The sequence below is a fragment of the Zonotrichia albicollis genome, chromosome 20 (assembly GCF_047830755.1).
Source record: "Zonotrichia albicollis isolate bZonAlb1 chromosome 20, bZonAlb1.hap1, whole genome shotgun sequence".
NCBI lineage: Eukaryota > Metazoa > Chordata > Aves > Passeriformes > Passerellidae > Zonotrichia > Zonotrichia albicollis.
Window position 1 is genome coordinate 5,407,765 of NC_133838.1, and position 26,807 is coordinate 5,434,571.

A 26,807-nucleotide genomic window follows, 5' to 3' on the forward strand; every position below is an offset into this window, starting at 1 on the left:
AGGTCCTCCCTGAAGGATCTGTGCTTTTCCAGCCTTAAAGCATAGGGACTTTGAGCTTTCAGAGACTTGCCCAGCTCTTGTGCACCTAGGCGCAGGTTGGCTTGTGTCTTGTGCACGATGGAGCTGCTGTCCTCAGATTATCCTCTGTGTGGCTCTGGTGATGTGGAGTCTTTGCTTCTGTCCCCATTGCTCAGGGGCTGACAGCCTGTTCTTGTGTCCCACAGACAGATGGTGGCAATGGGGATTTAGACCCTGGCATCCTGCTGACTGCCCAGACCATCACTTCAGAAACCACCAGCAGTACCACCACCACCCAGATCACCAAGGTAACACCAGGGAGCACCACAAAACACCAGTTCAACCAACAGCCTGATGGAGAGATGAGCAGGGATGAGCGAGAGGAAAAAAAGTTTTTGGAAGGTCCTTTCAAATACATGATTAGTACATGGAGCAAAGCATGAAGGGTTCAGTTTTGTCTGTGTTAAATCTGTGGATTGTGCGTTAATTGCAGCACAGTGTGGACATGGACTCTGACTGTCCTGTGGGGGACAGCAGGAAGAGCTGTCCTGTGAGGAGAAGCTCTTCCCTGGCTCAGCTATAAAAAATAACTCTTTGACAGTTTTTCCTTGAGCAGCAGCAGTTTCCCCTGTGACTCTAATGCCAGGTACAATTTGGTGACACTATTTTTGGATACCATCTTTAGACAGGCAGCCCCAGTGAGCTCAAACGCCTCTGCACTTTTACACTAACAGCAGCTTTTCCTTCTGCTCTAGACTGTGAAAGGTGGCATTTCAGAGACACGGATTGAGAAGAGGATTGTCATCACGGGAGATGCAGATGTAGACCATGACCAGGTAGGAGTATGGATATGATCCAAAAGAATTTCCCAGAGCTGGCAAAAATCAGTCAGGCTGCCTGTTCAAAGACAGTGTCACCAAAAAATGAACCAGGGAAATTTTACTGGGGTAGAGATGAAAGTTCATATTCTTATAAATTGTGGCTGCTCTATCCCTGTAAATATTCAAAGCCAGGTTGGACAGGGCTTAAAGCAACCTGGTCTAGTGGAAGATGTCCCCTGCCCATGGCAGGGGGTGGAATGGGATGAGGGTTTTTAGATCCATTTCCAACCAAGCCATTCCATGATTCTATATCAGTAATAAATTTCTTTTGACATTAAGCATCTGAGACAGGAAAGCTGAATTCTATTCTGAAACTGATGAGCAGCAAAGTTTTGATTCCAGAATTGTTTCAGACAGTTTTGTAGGCTTTTTAAAAAAATCCATAAAAATGTGAAATAAAAGTTTTCCTTGACATCTGGCTGATCTGCATTCCTTTTCCCATAACTTTGAAGCACTATTGCTATTCTGTAGTGCCAGAAGTAATTTCAGAGCACTCAGCACCTGTGTAGCATCTCTTTGGCTTTATATGAAACCTTTCTGATGACTCAGTCTCGTTGGCCTCTTGCATGTGTTGGAAGTGATGATTTTGTCATCAGAGAATTATACTTTGAATTTAAATTTAGTCGCAAGTATCGTGGGGGTGGAAAATATTCTTATGACAAGATCTAGTTTATTAACTCCACCAGAAAATGTCTGAGATGTGCCTATCACACTTGCTGCGAAGAATAAGCAGGTTATGCTTAAATGCTCTCATCCATCTTCTGCCATGGGGCAGTGGAGAGATGGAGGTATTGTTCAAGTAGTGCTTTTCCTTTCAGAGATAATGTAGTAGCACTAAAAGTCACCAAAGTGTGTGGCTGAAGTCCTGGGGGCAGTGTTGGGCACCACAATTTAAGACCTAAAACAATTAAGAGAGATTCCAAAGGAAGCTCTGGAGATGGTGAAGGATCAGGAAGGGCCATGGAGGGGGTGGCTGAGGGCACTCACTGTGTTCAGCTGGAGCAGAGGACACTGAGGGCAGTGCTCAGCAAGGGCTGCAGCTCCGACCTCTGCTCCCTGTGATGGAGGAGGTTTAGGCTGGAGCTCAGGGCAAGGCTCTTCCCCCAGAGGGTGCTGGCACTGCCCAGGCTGCCCAGGGAATGGGCACGGCCCCGAGGCTGCCACAGCTCCAGGGATGCCCAGGCTGGGGCTGTTGGGGAATCTGGTCAGGGCCTGGAGTGGACTGGATGATTCCTGTGGGTCCCTCCCAACTCACAATTGTAATTTTCCTATAATTCTATCAAGTGCATCTACTTTTCTTTTTTACACTCTGGAGTTAGAAGAAGGCTCTTGTGTCCTTGGTGGGTGCCATGCTCTGACACTCTGACGTGCTCTAACCTTTGCTCTCCGTGCTGTCCCTCAGGTCCTGGCACAGGCGATCAAGGCTGCTAAGGAGCAGCACCCAGACATGTCGGTGACCAAAGTGGTTGTGCACCAGGAGACGGAGATTGCAGAGGAGTAATTGGGCTGTGTGAGTAGAGACATCACCTCGAGTGGGGGCAGGGGATGGCTGATCTCAGTGCACAGGAGATTTGGGTAAATAGGGTCAGAGTTGAAGTAAAATGATCATTGTTCTCTGCTGAGTCCTGCTCATGCCTCTTCCTGTTAGATCCATGGAGGCTGATGAGGCAGTCACAGACAGACTAATCCTGTGGAAATGAGCCCAAATGGGTTAAAAGCTACACAGCTTCTGCCATGAGGCTACTTTGCGTTCCCAAATATCCATGATGTGCTGAGAGCACATGGAACAGCTGTAGGTGCCACATAGACCCCTGCCCACATCAGTGCCCAGTAACCCTCAAGCTGCACTCCAAGCTTGCCTGGAAATCCCATTTACTGCAAATTTTATAAGTTTGGGAAGGAGCTGCTGAAGGAATCCAGGAGCTCTAGGTGTACCTCAGTGCGTTAAAGGCCATCCTGCCCCATGCCACTGATCACAGAATCCAGGAATGGTTGGGTTGGATGGGGACTGTAAAGTTCATCCAGTCCCACCCCTGCCATGGGCAAGGACACCCTCTACTGTCCCAGGATGCTCCATACACTGTCCAGCCTGGCCTTGGACACATCCAGGGATCCAGGGGCAGCCACAGCTCCTCTGAGCATCCTGTGCCAGGGTCTCACCACCCTCCCAGAGAAAAATTCCTTTCCAATATCCCATCTAACCCTGCCCTCTGGTATTCTTGTCCTGTTGCTCCAGACCCTTGTGCAGAGTCACTCTCCTGGCGCCCCATTAGGCACCTCTCACCTGCCTCTGGTGGTAACTCATCCGACGTCAATTCCCATCCACTTCAGGGAGGCATATTCCTGTCTTTTCCAGCATGCTGCTGGTGGTGCAACTTACTGTCTTCCTCTCTTGCTAGGAAACGTTCCTGCCCATGACAACACCAGGAAAAAGAAACCCAGCAAAACTACCAAGAAACTACCTGGAGCACAAAGACCTCGGATTTCAGACTTGACACTCAGAGACATTCATATCATTTATTAAGAGTTGCGCTTTGACATTTTACTTGAGATTTTTCCAGAGTCCACTAGATCCTACTGGATATAGGGTTTTGTTTTGTTGGGTTTTTTATATCTATCGCGACAGAAATATGCCATATTTCTAACTTCTAAAATATTTCTAGTATTTTTTACAGGTTTTCAGTTTTGCATTCCCTCTCACGCAAAGCCTCTTCAGACACAGAATCTCACCTCACAGGGCTCCAGGGCTCCCTGTTTTAACTTGTATTCCCTCTGCCTCGTCAGGGATAATGGAGCTGTTCCGTGCGCGTTCCCGGTGCGGGCTCTGTGTGCGCCTTCACAAAGCCATGGGTCCTTCTTCCAGGAGAGTCAGTTTAAAGAGTCAGACTTTGTGCAGCATTTCCAATTGCCTCTAGATTATTTTTGTAGCTCTGGGGAGCTCCAGCCCCGCTGCAACCCCTGGGCTGCTCTGAGCTCCCTCCCCACTGGGTTCCAGCCCTGATGTGTGATCACAGTAGGGTTTTGTGGTGTAGCCTGTGCACACATCTGAATAGTTGACTAGATTTAAGGAATACTGGAAGTTGCTTCAAGTATCTTATACTGTGAATTTTAGAGCTTTAAGAGGATAGCATCTCGCCTTCTTCCCGTGTGTCTCTGCTGAGTGCTCCCCACCTGTTTGTGTTTTCTAGATGCCATTAAATTAAAAAGCCCTTAGAAGTGTGTGTTTAAGGTGTTTGGACTCGGGATGCTATTAAGGTAGGCTTGTGCAGCATTCACAGCAGGAACTGAGCTTTTCAATGTCATAGTTTTTCACTTGTTTGTGTTCATGATTTTTAAATTACGGAGGGGTTTTTTGGTTTTTTTTGTAAGTCATGGGTTGGGTTTTTTTCCTCCCCTCACAGTGCTATTTAAAGCTGAACACGTTACCCATTTCTCAGAGCGTGTATCCTACTAGCATTTAATTTAAACTCCTTTAGACAATCCTTCCTAGGCCTGCAAGCTGTATTTGGAGAGGCTGAACAAGGAATTTTAGGAGGTGTCAGGTGTTGCTGATTGTGAAAGAGCCAAACCACATGGGAAGTGTTGACATTCCCTCTTCCACACTGGCCTGCGGGTCTGGATTTGGCTTCATGACCCCCTTGCTGGAATGAAGTATCAGGGTGATTGTCTGAATCTTGAGGCTGAGCTTACAGACCCCCAGGGCCATCTCCAGCACAGAGGGGGTGATGCAAAAGCATGATTTCAGGGGCTGGATGTGCTCTCATTTCTGCTCTCTAAGCTTCATGGGAATGTTCTTGCCTGGTTTGTCCTTCCACCATTTAAATTCAAGAAGCAAAAAACCAACCAAGCTCTGTAAAGAGTCTGCCCAGACACTTGTGAACACTTTAGTCCACTTGAGGTTGTGATTTTTTTTTTTCATGTATAAATATACATATACATATATATATATGTATATATAGTGTGGCACAGTGGTAGCTGAGGGCAAAGAGTGCTCTGCTCCTCAGGTGAGGATGGGAAAAAATGGCAATAAAGAGAAAAACTCTTCAGTTTTAAATTTGAATCATGTATTTCAGAAGTCACTGGATTTAGCTCAGGCTGCAGCGACTCCACTGTTTAGCTGCAGCCAGCCCTGGAACTACACTGGGGCTGGTGCAGCTTCTCAGCTTCAGGTGCAATTTTAATTAAGTTGTCAGTATTGATTGGAGACTCTGCTGGAGCTGCTGGATTTTGGCTCTCTTTGAGCCTTGCTGGCCCTGGTCCTGCTCAGCCTCCAGCCCTCCTGTGCCACAGCTGCCTCTGGGCTGCTCTGGTGCAGGTTTCCCTCCTGGGACGCTCTGCCTCCCTCGGGGCATCCTGCTCTGGGGATTGAGGGAGTCCTGGGCTCTGGTGCAGAGATTTAGTCTTCCTATCCATGTCTGAAAAGCCCTTCCTTATTCTGCCACGCAGGCCCTGGCAGAGGCTCTGCTGCCCTCAGCTGAGTTGGGTAATGCTTGCCTTAAACACCCATCATGCTGAGCACCCTCTGCCACTGCCCTTTTTCTGGAAATTGAGTCCTTTGCCACTCAATCCTTCCATCTCATTTGCAACAGACACCTGAAGAGTGAAGGGGCACATGGAGCAGTGGCTGAGAGGATTTCTGGGCTTTACCAGGCACAGCCAACATGATAAATTCAGTTTGTCCGTAGCACTTAAAGGCACTTGGCTGTCAGGAGAGTTTAGGGGAATGTGGTCCATGGTGTTCCCTTGGGGTGTCTGTGCCCTGAGCACCATGAGTGGGACAGAACACCCCAAGCAGGGATTTCTGGGTGAGAAGCCTGCTGGCAGGAGAGCTGGTTCCTTTCCAAAAGGATGTGCTCACTGTTGCTGCACATGTCCCTTGTTAAAGGACCTGTAGACGAGAACAACAATTTTTTTTCCTTGGATTTTGGGTGTCTGTTTTCCATTTTCACACTTCCCCCTGCTGAGTTCTTGCTTCTCCTGGAGAAATTCAGACAAGTTCTGGCCTCATGTGCCCTTTGCCATCTCCTGCTGTGTAACCTCAGGGGTCTCCAGCCCCACTCCTGCCAACACAGTGCCCGAGCCCAGGAGCCTGGGAAGAAGATGCAAGTTAAAAGCAGAAGAAGCTTCTCTCACCCTCAGCCAAGGCCATGGTGGGGCTGCCCACTTCCCTTCTACCTCTGGTGGGATTTAAAATCCTTGGCTCTGAGCATGCTGTGTCAGCTCTAGGGACAAACCAGCTAAGTAAGGTCTATTTATATGAATGTTCCCAACTCTTCCCACTCCACAAATTCACCCAGAGACTGTCTTGATTGTATAATATGCATTATATGGAAGCTATTTATATATGAATGAATGTTTTTATAGAAAGGAAGGCAAGGAGCTCTTGTTCTTCTCCATTAAATTGGAATGGCAGCTCCAGTTGCCCAATAGGAGTCCCTGACCAACAGAGATGTGTTAGCAAAGGACTGACTGATTTCTGATTTTAATAAACTGTGGTTTGCTGATTTTCCTAATTGTACAATTACCTTAAGAGGTGTTAGTGTCCCAGCCTTAGAGATGAAACTTGTAAAAAACAAAACAAAAAAATTATTTAGTTGAGAAGATGAAGGAGCTTTGTAAAAAATTTTTAAGGCAATTGTGAATTGTCTAGGTTAGGCATTTACAACTCTTTATAAAAATAGGAACTTTTAAAGTTGGCAAAACTTTCTAGATCAACTAGTGGTGGGAGTTGTTATTTTGGATTTTCATAGTGAATCAAAGGGAAAGTTGCCATAGTGTTTAGGCAGACCTAAGTGTTCTGTATTGCTTCTTGTACTGCATTTTTCAATAAATCTTCAAACAAAATTCTTTCCCTAGTGTTGAATTCTCTTCCTCCTTCTCATCTTCCTCCAGGTCTCTCTCCGTAGCCTGGCTTTGTGGTGACTTGGTTTTACCAGCCCAAACCAAAGCCCCCAAATGTGGCTACAATGGTGCCAAAGCTCTCCCAGCCCTGGGCCAGCATTTCCCTGGGCTCTTGGTGCCTTCAGACCCTTCAGACAGTTCCCATTGTGGTCACATATGGGACCAAAGCCCCAGAAATGGCAGAAGCAATTCCCAGAGTTCAAATTTGCCTCAAAGAAGCATCACTTGATGTAAAACCTTCATTTGAGCTGTGAAATTTGTGGTGAGACCAGGTGAGGTCTATGCTCAGCAGCTACTGCCCAACCCTAAGTGTGACTCAGCTAGAGTGGGGGGAAGTGTCAAATCCATCGATATTTTGGTTCTATCTGATTTTTTTTCTGGCTGCAGCAGCTTTAGGAGGGACAGAAATAAGGCACAAAAAGCTGACAGGGCATCTTGGCTGCAGGCCTGACAGAGAACAAGAGCCAGATGGCCCAGTTAGGGCAGTTGGAGACTGGAAATTGGCTGGGAAGAGCTTCCCTGGGGGCAGGGGCAGCCCAGGCCTGGCTGTGGTGCCTCAGTTTCCCTAACAGGCAGAAAGAGAAGGGTGGCACGTGGCATGTCCTGCTAAAAGCTCTGAATTCCCATTGCCGCAGACAGAGCCAGCATAGTTTCCACCCTGATCCTGGACAGTTTGCTTCCAAGAACTAAATCTCACTGTCCCGTAGAGCCAGAATTACCAAGGAGCTGACCCTGGAGAGCTGGGAACCTGCCACCCCTGGAGCTGCTTCCCTGTGAGAGTCAGCATGGCTCACTCACAGCTCTGTGGCAGAGCCAGGCCCCGTTATCCCCCAGCTCCTGCCCTGCCCAGCCCAGCAGGGTCAGGCTGCACACAGCCCTGTTCAGGGAGCTGGGCACATCCCAGCACCTCCAGACAATGCACTGGTGTGAGGGGCCATGGCTGGCTATGAACCACAGCCCCAAAAACATCACGTCTGCAGACAACCCACCAAGAAATCCCTTTGCTTAGCTGCACTTTGGGATGTCAGCCCCTGCTCAATGGCCAAGATATCATCACCTGCTCCCACTTTTGGCCCTGTTAAGCATCACCTGGGGACCAGCTCCAAGCTCTGTCAAGCTCCTGTGGGGCCCAGTCTGTCCCACAGCTACCACCTCCAACAACAATATGGGATTGTGCTGGACTACACCAGTGTGTCCTGGCAGAAACACCATCATCAGCCTTGGGACTCCCACACGGAGGGGACCTGGGCCTGATGGTTCCCATGGGGCTTCTGGCACATCCCTGTCCTGGACACTGCAGGGACGTCAGTGGCACCAGGGATATGGTCCCATATTGCCCATCCACCCAAACCATTGTGCTTTGCTGGGCAGGAGCGTTGCCATCACTGGTGAAGGGACACCCCAGCACAGGTGACACTGGAACCCCATCCAAAATGCCCAGGAGAAAAGTGTCCTCAGCTTATTTCCCCAGGGTACAAGTGCAGGGACAGCAAACACCCACCTCGATGCTCAGCAGTCTGGGGCCATCCCAGGAGACTGGAAAGGTTTTTCCTTAAGGCTCCCCAAAGCTGCTCTTGGGTGAGTGTCCCAAACCCAGGGTGCCTTTACCCACCTCAGCCAGAGCAGGAGGGGGTGTGGTAATGTTGCCTGTGGCATTTTGCCTGGCTACAAGCTAGGGAGAATGTTAGGCAAAAAAATACCATGGCAATGCAGATGCAAAGAAATGAAACCCCCACCCCTCGTCCCAGCTGCGCAGGAGGCAGCAGCTTCTGGCAGACCCATCCCAGCCCCCAGATCCCACACCAAAGGCAATGACTGCCTTGGAGATCCCATCCTTTGGGAAGAAGCCACAAAAGTGGCTTTCCTTCATCACCCATCCCTGGTCCTTCCTCATGTCTCCATCCCAGAACTCAACCTGGAGAAGCAGCTGTCACATCAGCAGGGGAGAGTTCCCATTAAGTCACCAGTTTATTCCAGCCCAGGCGCTTTTCACGCTGCTCCTCCTGGTTTTGGGGCTCAGCAGCCAGTCGTGTTCCTGGGGGATCAGGGCTGCTCTCAGGGCTCCAGGGGGAATTGCTGTGGGAGCCAGGCAGCAGCGGGTGACTCCATCCCTTCCACCGGGGTCTGAGATAAACAGGATTGAAAGGGAGGAATTATGTTGGCAATGGGCCAGGTTGGACATGCTGAGCTCAGCTCTGTGCTCCATCACTGGGGAAACTGAGGCATAAAAGAATAGCTAAAACCAGGTGGGGAATCACCTCAGGTCCTGCAGTGGCTGGGTCAATGGCCTTGGATTCATCCCTGCTCCATCCCAACCACCCAAAGAAGCACCAGCGCAGACTCCTGCAGATTCATGGGCATCTTTTGCTTTTTGCCACCAGCACAGGCAGTGATCCCTGATGGGCTCCAAGCCAAAGCCTCAGAGGTTTCGGCTCCAGCCCCATGCCAGCACTCAGCTGTCAGGACACATCACACAGATGTTGACAACACTGAGGGAACTTTGGCTTTTGACCCAGGACCAGCCCCAGGGCAATCCATCCCACATTGCTCAGCCCATTTCTACAGTAGGATTAATGTGCAGAGCCTTGGGTGCCAGAGAATCTAGACAGGACACCCCCAAACCCACAGGAAAAAAAAATTAAAAATAATTAAGCAACTACTCCCAACCCCAGCCCAGCTCCAGCTCCCCTGGGTACTGGGAAGCACTAGGATGGGTGCCTTTGGCTCTGTGCTGGCTCACTAATGCAGAGAGGCATTTTGTATCACACTCTTGCCCTTTTTTAAAATAGAAATCAGTCCCCTGCCAAAAGGGGAGCACAGCTGCACCCATCCCAGCGCTGCTCTGTAGCCACAGAGGGCAGAAGCCACACTCACCCAGCACAGGTCACACCGTCCCCTGCGCGTCACCTCCCCAACCTCGGCAGGAGATCGATGGCAGCATCACTCACTGCTGGCTGCACTGCAAGTGTGTGCTGGGAGCCCAGCCCTCGCCTTCCCGCAGACCTTAAATCTTAACAAGGGCACTCTGGCCAAGCAGATTCATGGCTGTGACCGGCCCCACTGCGGAAAGAGGAGGAGGAGGAGGAGGAAGAGAAAGAGCTGAAACCAGCCAACAGCTGAGCAGTATCAGGGAGTGATTGTCCCCAGCTGTGGCTGTTGTGCTCCCTGGGGACAGAAGTATCCCCAGCAAATCTGGAGACTCACTGGCACTACTGGGGTATCCCCAGGCATGAGAGACCCTCTCACAGCCACCAGCAGGGTCTGCACCTCCCCAGCGCACATCTCCCACACAGCCTGTGGTAGCGGTTCCCTCAATCCATTTTCCCCATTTTATCAAATTTTGGCCCAAACTAAGCTGTCCTGTAGCCATGCACGAGCTGAGAGGTCTCTTGGTGCTGGGGGATAACTGCAATTTCCCTTGGTCTCTCCAGCCTCCATCCTCTGGTCCAAGGGTCAGTCCTCGTCAGCCTGGACATGCTGGTGTTGGGAACAATCCCCCAGTTTTCTTTGCTGGTGTTTACAATGAAATTCCCCTCCTGTTGGTAGGAATCTCCTCCTGCAGTGGGCACCTCCTGGGCTGGGATACCCTGGGGGTGACAACAGCTGGATATTTAGTCCACAGTGTATCCAGCCAGTTCCTGAGCAGGACAGAAGGTGCCTCCAAGCACTGCCCTTCACAGGCTGTGCAGTGTGGCATCTCTGGGGCTTCCAGGGTTGTTCCACTTCACAACCCTGCAGCCAAACAGTCAATGGAGGGATCCATACAGGGTGTACATTTTTACTTTTACTTTCTGTTTCTAACCTCACCCTGCCCAGTCACTCCCAAAACACTGTGAGGACAGCACACATGGCATCCATCCACTGAAACCAGCACTGCTAATATCCCACAAACACTCTGGGAACAGTGTCCACGGACAGAGCTGAAGGTGAGGGATGCACAGATGTTGCTCTTCCCTGGAGAAGGCTCGGGGTTTCTCACCCTGCCAGATTGATTGACCAAACTGCTTTGCATTTTGAAACGATCCCTGTGTCACTCAGAAATGCCTCCCCTGGAGGATGCTGCTGAGCTGGGAAGGAGGATGGGGCAGGAGGATGATGCTGGTGCAGGCACATGGTCCATGCAGGTTGCCCTGTGGTCCAGCCATTTCCAACAGTTAGACTGAGCCTCAGCCAGAAAATGAAGGGGAAAAATTAAAATAAACACCCCCAGTAGCTTCTCACGCGGCTCCTTGTGGCATTTTGGGCTCCAATTTCTTGCTGCCAGTTCCCAAAGCATGGCCCAGGGCCCAGCATTAGCTCTGGCTGCAGATGGTTAAGCCCAAGTAAAAAGTTATTTTTGGACAAAACAACCCTCTGGCACTTCCTCTATGGTGCTGCTCCAGGGCAGACCCCAATGGTGACTTTTTCTCGTTGCTGTTTATTGCATTGAATCAGAGCCTAAATAATGTTGAGATTAAGCAGCCAAATAAATAGCTGAGCTTGGGCTGGTATCACTCCCAGAGAGTCCTCTGGGATGCAGCTGGGCCCAAACTGCAGCTGTGGGTCCCATCTCTGGTCCCTGCACAGGGGAAGTTGTACCCAAGCTCTCTGGGAGGGCTGGCACTGCAAACAGAGACAGCTTTTCCCTGTAAAGCAGAACCACCCCCATCAAAGCATTGTGGGGGGCTGCTTTTTGGGAGATGAGGGAGCTGGGGTAGAAAAAGCAATTTCCAAATGATTTTACTGGGATGTTTTGATCTGGAGAAGGATGTTGCTCCCAAAGTTGCAAGGTCTGACACTCTGTGTTCAATACAGACCAGAGAGGGAGAAGCAGGGACAGGAATAACCCTCCCCCCACCCCCTGCCCCCAAACATTTCATACAGATAAAAGAGATTTCAGTCATCCCAAGAGGCCCTGGTTTTGGGAAGGCAAAAGGCAAAGATCCCATCTAGGCTGCCACAGCCATTTTGAAGCCTCCCGAGTTGCTGGAGAGCAGAGCTGTCCCAGTCCTTCCACATCACTCCAATCCATCCTTCCACATGCCCTGGCATCCCGGGGCTCCTCCTGCCCAAGAGAGCAGGAGGGAGTAAGAAGGGATGGGATGAAGCCCCAGCTCCCTTTTCTCCAGGAATCCGCCCTGTGCTGAGGCTGCCTCTCTGGCCTCATCCCATAGAGCTCCCGCTCTGCATCCAACAGGCACCAAATAACAGAACAGCACTCTGGCAAAACCAGCACTGACACTCCCCCAACTCTCTGCCCCTTCATATCCTTCCTCCCACCACCTGCATCCTCCATGCCACCAAAACCCAGCACAAACAAACCTAGATCCACTGAGAGGCTCTCAGAATTGCTGCACCCCAGGTGGGCAGCAGCACCTTGCTCACTGCCTGCAGCTCCTTGGGCACCTTTTACATCCCTTCCCTCCATAAAAATCCCAAACCTTGCACTTATCACCCCATCCTCTGAATGCTGAGCAGCTGGTTATGGAGCATCCCTTCTCCGGTGGAGTCTGGGTGGGGGCACAAGGTCTCACGGACCCTCTGGACAGACGGCCACAGGCGCTGCCCCTCCCAAGCATCCCACAGGCAAGAGGAGGAGGCAAAGCAGGACCACATGGCATCCAGATAATATTTAATAGCCCTGTTGGGCCTACGTGCTCTGGCCAAGCAAATTTTCTGGTGGATTGAGGCTGGACAAGGGGACATCACCCCCCAAAGCATCTCCCCACCCCAAACCTACTGAGATAAAGTGCTGTGGGGGCTGGTGGGGCTTCACCCGCCCCCATGTCCCTATCCCACAATTTGTGTGGGATCTCAAAGTGAGGACTCCTCTAGAAAAGCCACCAGGAAAAGGTCTTGTAAGGCCAAGGGCATCCACCCGGAAGGACATCCCACCTAGGCGAGTCCTCACTCAGGAGCAGAGGGTCAGGACCTTCCTCTTGGCATTGGCGTAAAAATGCCACCCCCAAAACCCCTCTTGCATGTGGTGGGTACCGCGGGCCAGGATGAGGGACTGGGATGTTACAGTCCCCAAAGGTGCTGGGGACATCAGACCCGTGTGCCCTGCTCCATGCCCACCACCCAGGAGCTGGGCAGCGGCTGGCCCTGGCCTGGGCACTCGCTGGGCTCCAGCAGCTGGTCCGAGGACTCGCCAGTGCTCTCCAGTTTGGCGTAGCCCACGAGGCTGACGTGGTCCAGCCGGGGCCAGCTCCGGTTCTTGCGGTCCTTGATGGGGGCCACCAGCAGCACCCCCGGCCGGCCAAGGTCCAGGGATTTGGAGTGTCCCGGGGTGTGGAGGTGCACATCGGGGCTCAGCTCCACCAGCGGCTCCATGCCAGGACAGCTGTCACCCATGCTGATGACAACGTGGCCACCGCCACCATCAGCGTTGTGGCCGCAGGGTGCGGTGCTGTCACCGATGGAGAACTGTGATGTTTTGGGAGGATGCTCAGCAGGGCCCCTCTGTACCCTCCCGCCAGCCCCCCGCGCTGCCCCGTCCAGGAGGCAGTTGTTGAGTTTGATGATGGGCAGTGTCAGGGCCCCCACGGCTGAGGACAGGAGGGACTCGGCTCCGGCGCCGTGCGGGAGGCTCAGGTTGGCCTCGGTGGAGCGGAGGCTGCGGAGAGAGGCCGCGGGTGAAGCTGCCGGGTGCTGCAGGAACTCGGCCATGGCCTGGAGCCGGTTGGGGCCGTAGCAGTCAGACCACTTGCTGCCAGGGCTGGGGCAGGGCTGACAGGACAGGTCCACCTGGTAACAGCCCTCCACGCACTCAGCGTTGGCCTTGGGGAAGGGCTGGCTGTCCCTGTGCAGGCAGTGCCCATCCTCGGGGCTGGTCCCCCCAGGCAGCCCCACTGCCAGGCTGTAGAGCCCCTTCTGCATCAGCTGCCGGGTCTCCATGTCCCTGTTCTCGTACAGCATCGTGTTGGCGCAGATGAAGATGAAGAGCCCGATTCCCATGATGACAGGGCCAATCAGCTTCAGCTTCTCACTGTGGGGCACGTGGCGCCCAGCCACCACCTCCCTCCTCATGTCCCCCACCACACTGGTGTTCCCCACGCTGGCCTCGGTGCCCCCGTGTCCCCGGTGAGGCCAGTAGCCCACCACGGCAATGGTCATGCCCACCAGGACCACAGAGATGCCCACCATGACGAAGGCACCCGCGGGTGAGCGCATGCGGAGCTGCCCCTTCAGCGGGGGCTCCGTCGGGGGCTGGCGCCGCAGGCGGCCCCGGCGCCGCGGGGGCACGGGGGGCACCGGCACCTTGGGCCCTCTGGGCTCCGCTTCCCGCATGGGCCCGTTGGATTCGGCGCTCCCTGCAGTCATCGTCTCCGGCACAGCCACAATTCCTGCACAATGGGAGGAGAAAAAGGTGAGCAGGCATCATTGGGGGTCCCTGTGCCCGGGATGCTGGAGCACAGGCACCAAAGGGACACTGGGAGCATTGGGATGCCAGGAGCACAAGGACACCAAGCCCACAGGTCACACTAGGCAGGGACGAGCAGCTTCGCTCTGCCCAGCTCCCCTCTCTCCTCAAGTCACTTCTCTCTTCCCAGTGAGGAGTGAAGGGCTGAGGCACCCCTTCCAGCCACGCTCCCAAAGCCCCCAGACTCATCCCTCTGAACCCCTGAGCTGCGCAGGACAGCTGGGACCCTGCTGTGCCGCACCCAGCACGGAGCCATCGCAGCCTAAGGGACCTGTCCTAGGTCACCCCAGCCCTGCAACACCTGCAGAAGGTGACACTCCCAGTCTGCCACACCAGCAGTGAGGGAAGGGGCCATTTATTCATCTGCTGGGGAAACTGAGGCACCTGGAAACTCAAATGAAAGGTCTGACACAGCCACACCACCCAGAGCCCCATGAGTGATGATCCAAGCAGGACCTAAAAACCTAAATCAACATCAAGCCACTCATCAGACGGCAGGACCCATCAATCCATGGAGAATTTAAGCTAAAAGAGGTGTTTTTCCCAATTTTCTGCTGTCTCCTATTTCCTCTGACCTGCTCAGTGCATCCCCAGGATCCTACCCTCACACACACCAACATAAAACTCCACATCTAGGGATTTACAGTGCGTTGTATGTCATTTTATCCAGAACTTTATTTCCTAGATGAGCAAAAAGGTGTGGAAGCTGCAGCCCAACACAGCAGGTGACCAGCCTGGCAGGAAGCATCAGCTGGGCTGGCACGATTGTGCTTGGGATAAGTGGAACCCTGGGAAGCTAAAACAGGCCTTGAACAAGTCCCAGACCAAAAACATCTTTAAAAAACTATAAATAAGCTGATGCTGACAGGAATCCGTGTCCTCACAGCGTGGTGCTGTGTGCCCAGCCATGGCTGGCAGTGGGGCTGGGGCAGGACGGGGTGTCCGCGCACTCGCTTGCGTCTCCTGGCACTGCCAGCATGGAAATGCTGCCCAGGCCATTCCCAAAGGAATATCCCTAAGGGGATGTGAGCAGGGAGAGCTATAGGGTGGCCCTCAGCCAAGGGATGCTGTGGGAGGGGGCTTGTCACCCCACTGCATCTTAAACTGTCAAGAAAAGCATTTGGATAACACAATCATGGATATTCAGCAAATCAAATCCAGAAACCACACCCAAGGAGAGCCCTGCAGGAGAAGAGGGATGACCACTCCAATTTCACTCCTCAAGATGAATGAAGTACTGAGAGCCAGTGACCAGCATCCAAACAGCAGAAAAATACTACTTTTTTTTTCCCCAGTTAATCATCTTAAAGTGTTATTAGCATCAGAGGGAAGGAATTAAAAATATGAGATCCAGGATGACAGCTTGTTCCTGGCATAAGGCTGTCAAGCTGTGACAATTCGAGTAAGGTAGATGTAAAGGGAAAAAAAAATAAAGTCCCAAACAAACCAGACCAAACCCCAGTCCACTGCTGAGTGGGGTGTTAAGGCTTTCTGAAAAATAAACTGATAATCCCACATGGCAAAAGGAAAACATAATAAACCCAAGGTAATGTTCATCCTGAAAAATGAGGCTTTAAATATTTTGATAATTAAGGGAATCTACTGGACACTTGACCACATCCCAAAGACTGTGGGCTTTTTGCCTCCAAATGCCCTGATTAAGGTTATGTCTCAATTTTCTCTAATTGCCATCTTAGCTTCAAACTCTCTTAATTTTTATAGCAAACCCTTTAAATGCCTTGCTGGCTAGTTAGAGATTAAGAAGAGAATAACCCTCCACATTGCAAGAGAAAGCTCTTGGACACTGACTGGGGGGAACACGACCCCCACAGCTCATGACCCCAAACTCACACTGAACACACTCCTGTTTTATCAAACACTCCTGTTTTATCAAACACTCCTGTTTTATTCTGCAGCTTCAGCCATACCTCTTTAACTCCAATTCCTCTAACCTCTCTAGCACTTCCCCCTCTCCATCTGGAATCAAGACCAGTTCCACAGGGACCAGGAGCATCCCTGATGTCCCACCTGCGGGTACAGAGAGCCTCCCATGGGGACAACAAGCTTTGCTGGGGTGCTGCCTGTGAGGACCATGAGCACCTCCCAAATCCCGCCTGTGAGGACCACACATCCCCTGGATCCTATTCAGGACAATGCTTTGGGTCTAGGTGATGTTCACCTGGCCTGCACCAGGCTGCTCTTGCCACACTTTAGCTCTGGATACAGTCTGGAATTCATCTCAGGCTGCCTGGGAAGGGGTACAGGAAGATGAGGGGCGCCCACCCACCCCACATTCACAGGGTCCAGACCACCCTGAGGCCGAAACAATCCCCTTCCCACCTCCTCTGCTCTTCCCTGGGCACAGGGACAGAGGTGCTGGCAGGGGGGACAGGCAGATGCCACCAATCTGGTTGCAGGTGGGGAATCCCCTCTGCAGCCCTGGCCACTACTCCTGCCCACACTGCCTGTCCCTTATGTGCCCACGGCCGTGTTCTGAACTTGGAGCATTTCCCTGCTCATTGCTGGGGCTGGCTGCTCCCAGAGTTCAAAACCATTATTTTTATTAATAGAATCCCCAAGGTTATATAACCCTTTTAGAAAAAATAAATTAAAAAAATACAAAAGCCAGCGCTGGCATTCCCTGCTGCGCCCTGCAGCCGCCGGCAGTGCCGCGAGTGGATGGATCCCACACTGGAGCAGCGGCGCCAGACACGGCCGGAGCACAGAACCGGGCTGGGACAGCCCGACCAGGCTGGGGACAGGCAGGGGCTCACTGCTCCTCGGCATCCCTGGGCAGCCCCGAGGCATTTGTGGCTCACCAGGATGAGCTCTGAGGTTTCCATTCCCGGTGGGAAGGAATGACAGTGAGGAACTGTAAATGTCGTTCTGGAGCGGGATGAGCACTGCTCTGCTGCCAGGTTAAGCTCCCAATCCCCGCAATAAGCCTGACATTAAAATAAACCCAAATATTTCTCTAATCCCTCCCATCACGAAGGCACATTGCTGGCTCCACCCTCCCACCTCAATCCTCTCTGGCCGCCTTCGCAGATTGATTCTCCTAAAATTTGACACTAAATCCCAATGCATCTGACAGCAGCAGAGCTGGGTGGTGGTAAAGCCGAATTTGGGAGAGGTCCCTCCTGCAGGCAGGTCCTCAATTCCTCTGGGTGTCCCTGGGATGCTCTGCCCCTACCATGACCACACTGCCAGCTTGAATTTCCAGCATCAAAGGCTATCAAAAAGCATAAATGGCCACCAAATCTCCCTCCGGATGAGGGAAGAGAGGCTGTAACAGTGTCTGGAAGTGCCACTCCAGTCCAGTGCCACAGGAAGTGCCACCCAGCTCAGTGATGGGATGGAGATGCAAAAATGCCATGTGGAAAAGGGCCAAGTGCAGGCAGCTCTGAGGGCCTTCTCCTCGCAGGGTTATCCCTCTTGCCAGTTATCCTTGCAGGAGCTTTTTCTTTTCCTTGGCTCACACCTGGAAAGGGCTTCACTGCAAGACAGCATCCACCACACAGAAGGGAATCCAGCATCTCCCTGGGGAGAGTGTTCCCATGGCTGCCATGCCCCATGCCAGGCTGCAGGGCATGATCCCATTCAGCACCCAGGATCCCACGCTGGATGCAGGATCCTGTGGGTCCTGTGCAGGGCATCACCCTGGCAGCTGGCACAGGAGCAGCCCTGGCTGTAATGAACACCCAAGAAATGCCCAACAAACAGAAAATCCTCCGCTTTCTTTTTCTTTTCCTAAAGTACTATGACTTTAAAGATGCTCTCCTGACTTTGGGAATAAACTGGGTTTGCAATTCACTGCTAAATCAGCCAGCAAAACCTGCAGTGTGTCTAAAGGCCACAGTAATGGGTGAGACCCCAAACCAGCAAGCACAGCCCAGACCCCTCTGCCTCATTCAAGTCCTGGGGAGCCTATGACCTCCAAGCCCATGGTGGCTGAGCTCCCCAAATCCCTCTCCACGAGGAAAGGGGGAGCCAGGCAGACAAGACCTTCTGGGAATGAGGCTGAGTCGAGCTGCTGGAGCCCCCCCGGCTCTCCCACCCACAGGGAAGGTATGGAGAATGGGAATGACAGTCTGCACTGAGATGTGTTGCTTAAAAATAACTTCTTTTCAGCCCAACCTCCACCGCCGCCCCCGGCACGGGGCAGGAGGCGACCACAGGAGCAGTACCCAGGCACCAGCTCCTTCCCCAGCCCACCTCCCCTCCTGCAGGAGACCGGGGCCACGGCCAGCAGGGGAGCAGCAGCGATGCCAGCGCACGGGGCATCCCTCACGCTCTGAGCCCCCATATCCCCACCTGTGCAGTGCCTCCTCCTTCCCTAGTTCTCTGAGTTCATTTCAAGTTCCCCTCCTTGGCTACACATAAAGGTCTCCAGAGAGAGGGAACAGGAGAAAAATCTGCCAGACTTTTCTGGGGGTTTCCCAGCTGGAGCAAACACTATCACCATCCCAGCATCTCAGTCCAGAGCCTCCCCTGGGCTCATTCCCAAGGAATAAAACCTCCCTGTGTGAACCTGACACAAGTGTTCCCAATGCGGTGACAAAATCCGTGGCTCCAGCTCCAGCTTTAGCTGGGGACACCCATTAATCAACCATAATTAATTAAGTTCCCTCATAGAAACTTTCACATAAACTCAGTAACGCTAATTACCACAGCATGGGAAGGATTATCCCCTTCCCAATGGGAATCACCTTCTGGTCCTTCACTGGGAGTCTTGCTGGGGTCGTGACAGATTTTCACCTTTGCTGCAGTGCAGAAGATCCCAGGACTGACAACCCAAAGGTCAGAAGTGCCCCATATTCCCCTCTCTGCAGCACAAAGACCTCGGTTTGCCCAGGTGAAGGATGGGATGGAGGAGACATTAACACAAAACCACCTCCACCAAGCACCTATCAACAGGGGCATCACCCCACACCTGGCCCAGGGTGTGGAGAAGCATCGTGCCAGCTCCCCATCATCAGGTCACATGTCCCAGACAGCCGTCAGGAGCCACCAAGGCCACCACTGTCCCTTGGAATATGATTCAGGGAAAGAGGGTACTGGGGTGATTTGGGGACACACGGGTCTCTCCTTTTGCTTTCCACCCTGCGCTTGACCCCAGGTGAGAGGGTCCTGATGGGCAAATGGGATGTGAGGCCTCAGAGCCATCAGGTACCACCAGTGGCTCCAGCTCCATTCACCTTGAGTTCCCCAAACTCCTCCCTGCTCCTAAAAAATGGGGCCATGCTCTGAACGCCTCTCTTACCCTCAGGCAAAAGAAAGTGTGTGGAAACATCCCACTGATTACTAATTATCAGAGCTTGCCTTACCCAGATTTGCTCTGCTAATTAGACTAATCTCCATGGCTGGGAAATGAGCCGCAGTCACCCATGGTGAGGAGCTCACGCAACTTGGATGTTGCTTAACTCTGACATGTCAGACCCCTGCAATGGGAGCGGGATTGTGACTCCCAGCTGCGTCTGACAGGCCATTGTTTACGGAGACAATGAAAATCCACACATTTGGTGTTTCTCCCTCAAGCCAGTGCTAAAATCAGGACATCTGCATTGCCCAACTTTTTTGATAGGAACCAGATGCAAATAATTAATAAATCCAAATTCAAGATAATGCAGACATCTAAATTTAAATGGAGAGTGCTCTTTGCTCACTTGGAGGAGGGGGAGGAGAGAGGGGCTCAGAGGGACTTCCTGGGAGAATTCCTGCCTCTGGAAGTGGTGTGGGGTGGCAGGGTATCCGAGGATGCAGGCTGTGAGCAAGCACCTTGCAAATCCTCACAGGCAAGAGAAAAGGAAGGAGAGGAAAAGAAAAATCCATAGGCTGAGATTTCCAGGGAATTAGGACCAAACTCTGAATCTGGCACCTTCCCTGCTGCTTCTTTGGAAAATCCCTGCCAGCAAGGAGGGAGGGGAAGGGATGGAATAGGATGGAGTCCAGAGGCTGCCCCCCTGCTCCCAGGCATGTCCCAAGTTATCCAGGGGGGTACAGACACACAGATCCCATCTCCCGCTCCACAGGCCCACATCACACCCGGCCTGCAAGCAATGAAGTTCCCAACTGTATTCCCAGCTGGTATCACTCTTAACTCCCAGCTTTTTAACCCCCCTGTCTCCTACTCTTTACCCTGCAAAAAACATATTTTGCTGATTTCCTGAGCAAGGATCTAAACCCACCAAGAGGTGAGACAGAGCCGTGGGTCTGGCATGGTCGCTGACCCCTCTGTGCCATGAAGCTCAGCCCCTTGCGCACACAGGCCCTCCTGACCCCAAACTCCAGGATCTACTGGGATAATTTCCACCCACTTCTCTCTCAAGTGTCCACATCAAACCCCATGTGGGGATGATCTGCGGGGCTACTCCTCACCCCAATCCTCTGCCAGGAGCCTCGGGAATTGCAAAAACTGCTGGCATTGGGCAGTTCTGCTCAGCTCCCGGGTTTTGGCTGTGTGAAGATGCGTGTGCATCTGTGTGGGCTTGCACAGGACTGTGCGTGCACATCTGTGCACAGCTGGTTGTGCATGCCAGTGTGTATGTGTGGTGTGTGTCTGGGTGTCTGCGTGAGCTCGGTGTCTGTGGGAGCAGATTTGTATCTGTGGGTACACCGTGCCTGTGGGTGCCTGGTGCCCCTCAGTGCGCAGTGTCTGTGGGTGCCCGGTGCTGTCCATGGGTGCCTGGGGGTGCTCAGTGCCTGACTGTGGGTGCCCACTATCTGTCCATGGGTGTGCAGGGCTGCTCAGTGCCTGCCTGTGGGTGCCCGCTGTCTGTCCATGGGTGCCCAGGTGTGCTCAGTGCGCAGTGCCTGTGGGTGCTTGGTGCTGTCCATCCATGGGTGCCCGGGGGTCCCTGGTGCCTGCCTGTGGGTGCCCGCTGTCTGTCCATGGGTGTGCAGGGGTCCCTGGTACCTGCCTGTGGGTGCCTGCTGTCTGTCCATGGGTGCCCGGGGGTGCTCAGTGCCTGCCTGTGGGTACCCGCTGTCTGTCCATTTGTGTGCAGGGGTGCTCAGTGCGCAGTGCCTGTGGGTGCTTGGTGCTGTCCATCCATGGGTGCCCGGGGGTCCCTGGTGCCTGCCTGTGGGTGCTCGCTGTCTGTCCATGGGTGCCCAGGGGTCCCTGGTGCCTGCCTGTGGGTGCCCACTATCTGTCCATGGGTGCCCATGGAAGCTCAGTGCCTGACTCTGGGTGCTCGCTGTCTGTCCATGGGTGCCCGAGGGCCCCTGGTGCCCGCCTGTGGGTGCCCACTGTCTGTCCATGGGTGCCCGTGGAAGCTCAGTGCCTGACTCTGAGTGCTCGCTGTCTGTCCATGGGTGCCCAGGGGTGCTCAGTGCCTGACTGTGGGTGCCTGGTGCCCCTCAGTGCGCAGTGCCTGTGGGTGCCCGCTGTCTGTCCATGGGTGCCCGGGGGCGCTCAGTGCCCGGCGCGCAACCCGCCGTGGTCTGTGTGCCCGAGGTGGATGTGGCTGTGCACGGCCGGTGCCCCGTGTCCCCCCCCGCGGTCCCCCCGTCCCCGCACTCACCGGCGGCCGCCGAGCCGTGCGCCTCCCGCCGGGGCCGGGGCCGGTGCCCCGGGGGCGGCGGGCGCTGGGCTCCGCCGCCGCGGCCGGGGCCATGGAGCGGCGGGAGGCAGCGCGGTGCCGCGATCCCAGCCCCGGCTCCCCGCTCGCCGCCGCCGGGACGTCTGGGCGCGGGCAGGGGGGGCGGCGGGTTCCGCCCGGCCCCGGGTCCCGCCCCGGCCCCGCGGGGGGCGGAGCGCGGCGGGCGCGGGCGGGGGGGACGCGGACGGGACGGGACGGGACCCTCGTGCCCCTCCCGGGCCGGGCTCCGCGGGGCCCGCGGCCGCTTCCCGGCCGTGCGAAAGTTGCGATCGCCGTGCGGGATCGATGGGGTTTGGGATCTCCCCGGCTCCGAGCGGGGCCGGCGGCGGCGGCGGGGGATGGAAGGGGCCGGGCTGCGATCCTTCCTCCGCCCCGCGCCCGGCTCCCCTCGCCCCGCGGCGGACCCCAGGCCCTCCCGCAGGACGGGCCCTGCTCGCCGGGGATGCTCCAGGGGAGGGTGGCCCTGCCCGCGCCAGGGGGAGGGCTGAAACTGGATGGTCTGTAAGGACCCTTCCCATCCAGACTATTCCGTGATTCTCTGGTCCTATGAAATACTCAGAGCTCAGAGACCCTTCTCCACCCCACCAGCAAAGCCCCCCAGCCCGGCAGCCTGCAGTGCCCCAGAAGATCCCAGTTGTTCAAGCCAGGCCAGCCTGCACTGGGACTGGGGCTGCTGCAGTGGTTCCCCCCTTTCCTCACAGGGATTTCAGCAGCTGGGATGAAGCATTATCCCGCGTGCATCCTGGCAGCTGGAGGTGTTTGCTGCAGCCCCCCAGACGGTGCTAACGCGGGTTCCAGAGGCACTTTCTCCTCCAGACAGGCATAGTGCAAGGACCCTCGGCAAGGAGCTGCTCAGAGTGCAGGGCTTTGTTTCCCCTCCTTTGAACTTGCCAAGCACACAGCAGATCTCTCTGTCAGCCCCAGGGATTATGGCACAGCACCCCCATTCCTGCCTCCGCATCCCCCATCTCCATCCCCTCACCCCCATTTCCTCCTCCCTGTGCCCACATCCCCATCCCCACAGGGCACTGAACAGAATCGCACAGCTGTAACCACAGGCACATCCTGACACACCAAAACTGCCAATCCAAGCCTTCACCAGCACATTTCCACCCCAGCACCCCAGTAAGTCCTGTGGGGACCCCATATCACCCAGAGCCTCAGATGTTCTGCAAGGCAGAGGCTCTTTCTCAGCCTTTAATTAAAAGTGTGCCAAGGTCACATTCCTCAGTTCCCTGCTCTCCCTAGGAAGCCACAAAACAACTCAACTCCCTATGTAACTTTGCCACTGACACCCCACAGCCCAGAAGCAGACCCAGGATCCAGCTGAATATCTCTATGGCAGGGAGTACTTCCTGGGAAAGATTTTTAGGGATAAAGCTTAAAAATGAGGAGCAGGACACCAGGTTCCTCACCTGTCTCTGGCAGGGAGTATCATCCAGAAGGCTGATGATGAGGGAATTTAATCCCCAGTTCTGGGGGAATGCTGCACAGGGTCGGTTCTTTGCCTCCTTGCTGGGCTCAATTAAAGCAACTTCTGCAAATGTTTGGAGTTTCTTGAGGGAAGGGATTATGGCTGTGAGTCCAAGGTGCCAGCTGCATTGCTGGAGTGGAGCAATGCCTCACTCATCCAAGCAACCAAGCAAGGAACACCACTGCCCAGGGAAGAATGGGATTTGACTTTGGCTTGTCAGGCTGTTCAAGCAACACATTCAAGGTCTCCCTTTGCCACCACTGGAACCCATCTGGGTACCCCATGATCCAGAAGAAATTAGTGCTTTTAAGCAACATTTGATTTCTATTCAGAGGCTGTACCTGTGCCAGGCAGTGCTGGCCAAAGAGCAGAGAGGGAAGTGGTGGGAGCTCTGTGCTGGCAGCTTTTGGAGCAGGGCTTGGCAGCATGGGCAGGGCAGGGGGCTGGTGGCATGGGGCTGGCAGGAGCCACCACGCTCCAGTAGCGTCCCTCCCTGCACAGGTTTTGTCTCCACAGCACTTTTCCAGTCACAGGTCACCAGTGATGCCCTGAGTGGGCTGGCCTGCCCCAGGGCTCTGTTAATGAGGGAGGAGATGCTGGAGGCAGGGTGGGGGGAGAGGGAAGCTGCCTGTGGTTCCCTGGGGTTAAAGTTGGACTGTGTAGGGCAGGAAGAGCTCAGCCTGGATTTTCCACCCTTCCCAAGATGGAAGATGCTGGGATGGGGATGTGGGTTCCTCCTGTGGGACCATCTCTCTCCAGAGGAACAGAGGGGTAAAGAGAAGAAAAAAAGCCACTGGGGACAAAAGTGACAGCAGGGAGAGAAGAGGGGGCTCAGGGAAGAGGTTTTGGAGAAGAGCCCATGGCAGGGCAGGAGATGTGCAGGACTGACAGCTCAGAGGTTTTTCCCTATGCCCTGGGAGAGGGTGGCTCTTATGGACACATCTGGGATGGGGAGGAACAACAAAAAACAATATGAAAAAGAACCAACATCATTGTCTCTCTTTAAAGAGAGAAAAATTAATCTGATGATAACTGGGCACCTCCTCTTGATTTTAGGGGTGGAGGGAAATGGAATCCTTGCTTAAATCTCTGGTAATCCTGACAAAGCCTTCTCTGCTCTCTGCTGCTTCGGCTGGGGACTGAATCTGGGCAGGAGGGACCATGTGGATGGAGGAAGGAGGACCAGGCAGGGAGTGATCACAGCCAGGATCTGAGAGCAGAGAGAAGGAATGTTGTTATGGAGAGGCTGAAAGCTCGGGGTGGGGATGACTCATGCTGGAGAACATACAGCTGTTGGAGCGGGATTTGGCACAGGCTCCGGGGCTGAGGAGCCTCCCCCATTACCAAAGAGGGGAAAGAGGAGCCTCCCTGATGGCTCTGACCTGGCAGAGGCAGCTGTCGACCTGTGCTGGAGGTGATGGGCAGAGAATGCTGCCTGCTAAAGCAGGGTCATGGCCTGGAGAGGTATTTTGGGCAGCAGAGAGTGCGCGGTAGCGAGATCTCCTCTGGCTGAGGGATGTGTATCCTGAGTGCTGGGGCTCCTCTGCTCTCCATGATGCTGCCTTGGGGAAGGAGATTCAGAGCAGTGGGGCTGGGATGGGGCTGGACAGGTCAGCTGTGAAGGACAAAGCATGAAGCAGACATACCAGCTTGCCTAGTGAGAGGGGAACCAAGGCATGGAGCAGAGACATGCTCCCTGTGGGCTCCTTGGCCCATGGTCACGGTCTCCTCATGCTGGGACAGGTGGATGTGGGGCCTGGAAGTGATTTCTGTCCGAGGAGTCAGACTGCCATCCCTCCTGGGCTGCTGGCAGCTGGTGGTTGTAGGGCACCAGAGCTTCCATCCAACTTCCATCCAGCAGAAGATGCTGCAGCAGCTTCCCCAGAATTCACAAGGCTGCCACAGAGCTAAGGGGGAAAAACAGTCCCCCACATCCACTGGAGCCAGGGCAGGCTGACAAGGAGATTTGGGCAAGGCATTAGGAGCAGAAGGGTGACCTGACACCTTCCCAAAGTCACTTTCAGAGAGATGGTTTTTGGATGATGCCTGGAAATAACCAGAGCACCAGATTCCTGGTGCCATGGGCTAATAGCTCCATAGGCTGTTTCAGAGGTGGCCCCATTACTGGGGTAAGTGAAACAACTGTAAATACAAACAGACTTGTAATTAATCATGCTCTGTAAATGTGAAGTCATTATCTGTATGTCCCTGGAAAAGTAATTATCTCCAGTTTTTCAACAAGAACTTGGAAAAGCCTGAAGAGTTGAGTTCTGGAAATGTCATCCATCTCCATGTAGAAGAAAAGCTGCATATTTTCACATATTAATGCAAGTTAATCAAATGTACAAAATAAGTGAGATTTAATACATCTCCAAAGCTGTAAGTTAAATGCCTCTTCTCTTCCCAGGGACTTATGAAAGTGTTTCGCAAACTTTTCCAGTATTGGACACATTCTGTGCTGCTGTGTTTAATTTTCTAGCCAGTGGACATAAGATGGGATCTGATTTACAGATCTGTCCTCCTCTGCCATGTAAAGCAATCCTTCCTTGCCTGACCAGGCTCACGGGTGCAGAGCTCTGTGTAACGAATTCCTCTTTCCAAACAACAAAACCCAAATGTTTTCCAGTTGAAGGGAACATCAAGTCGACGACTTAATCCGAAGCACAGCTCTGTGAAGTTTTATGCAACTGAAAGTCCACAGAAACACACCCATGCTTGACCAAAAATATCTGGGACGATGACATTGCCTGCTGCATTTACATTCCCGATGCTCCAGCAGCCACTTGGGGAGAGGAAGAGCAAGAGGAGGAGGAGGAAAAGGAGGAGCAGGAAGCGAGAGGCTGCAGAGCTGGAGCAGCCCTTGCCAGGAACTGCCGGGCCATTGCATTTCCAGCTTGGGCAGCGCAGTGTCAGCACGGGCTGGGTGGGACACCTGCACTGAAGGGGGTTTAATGTCACCCTGTGTCTCTAACACAGTCTGTGGGCAGAGAGCTGCAGGGAAGGTGCTCGATCTTGTGCACACACACCCAGCGCTCCGCGGGTGGCTCAGGCTGGGGTCAGCGCAGCCAGAATGAATTTTAAGCAGCCAGAAACATTCAGGAGAGGAGCTTTTGCTCTGGAGTAGCTGCATCTGGTCATCACTTGCTTTTCTTGGTCACACAAAGGATCAAGATCCACATCCTGATGGAAGGGTGGACTATCTCTAAGGATTATTCCAAAATGCACCAAAAGGCTCATCCTTGTATCTCTTCCTCAGCTTTCAGAGAGTTTCTTGCATCAAAGTGTTTTGGTTTAGTCATTTCAGTTATATCCTAAATTACTAAGCATTAGTGCTTGCTAATGTTGAAATAACAGATATAAAAGCTGAAGTATTTCAGCTAAAGCTGGGATGAGATATTTTACAGAAATGCAATATTCTGAGATTGCCTTTTCATTTCAAAATGAGCCATAATATTTCCAGCTCCACATGCTTCTTGGTGGGAAGGAAATTTGGATTTTTCAACCCTTTCTTGCTTTGCTGGAGCAGG

The 26,807-nt window shown here is 53.4% G+C and overlaps 2 protein-coding genes across 33 annotated transcripts in view; one reads left to right on the plus strand and one right to left on the minus strand.

Moving 5' to 3' along the window:
• EPB41 (erythrocyte membrane protein band 4.1) overlaps positions 1 to 8,482 on the plus strand; it is a 97,601-nt gene extending 89,119 nt beyond the window's left edge. For all 32 annotated transcript variants that reach the window (XM_074555613.1, XM_074555610.1, XM_074555609.1 and 29 more), the window contains 4 exons: positions 225 to 326; positions 774 to 854; positions 2,302 to 2,409; positions 3,299 to 8,482. In XM_074555613.1, coding sequence (XP_074411714.1) covers positions 225 to 326; positions 774 to 854; positions 2,302 to 2,400 — 282 coding nt within the window. In that variant the 3' untranslated portion in view covers positions 2,401 to 2,409; positions 3,299 to 8,482. The remainder of the gene's footprint in view (positions 1 to 224; positions 327 to 773; positions 855 to 2,301; positions 2,410 to 3,298) is intronic.
• Positions 4,783 to 22,251, minus strand: TMEM200B (transmembrane protein 200B). The gene is made up of 2 exons (XM_074555615.1): positions 21,729 to 22,251; positions 4,783 to 14,125 (listed from the first exon to the last, which is right to left on the minus strand). Exon 2 carries the CDS (start codon positions 14,100 to 14,102, stop codon positions 12,828 to 12,830), a length of 1,275 nt encoding a protein of 424 aa, XP_074411716.1. The 5' UTR covers positions 14,103 to 14,125; positions 21,729 to 22,251; the 3' UTR covers positions 4,783 to 12,827.
• Positions 22,252 to 26,807: the final 4,556 nt, after the last annotated feature.

Coding starts and splice junctions, on each gene's coding strand:
- TMEM200B (XM_074555615.1), bottom strand. CDS start 14,102: ATGACTGCAGGGAGCGCCGAATCCAACGGGCCCATGCGGGAAGCGGAG.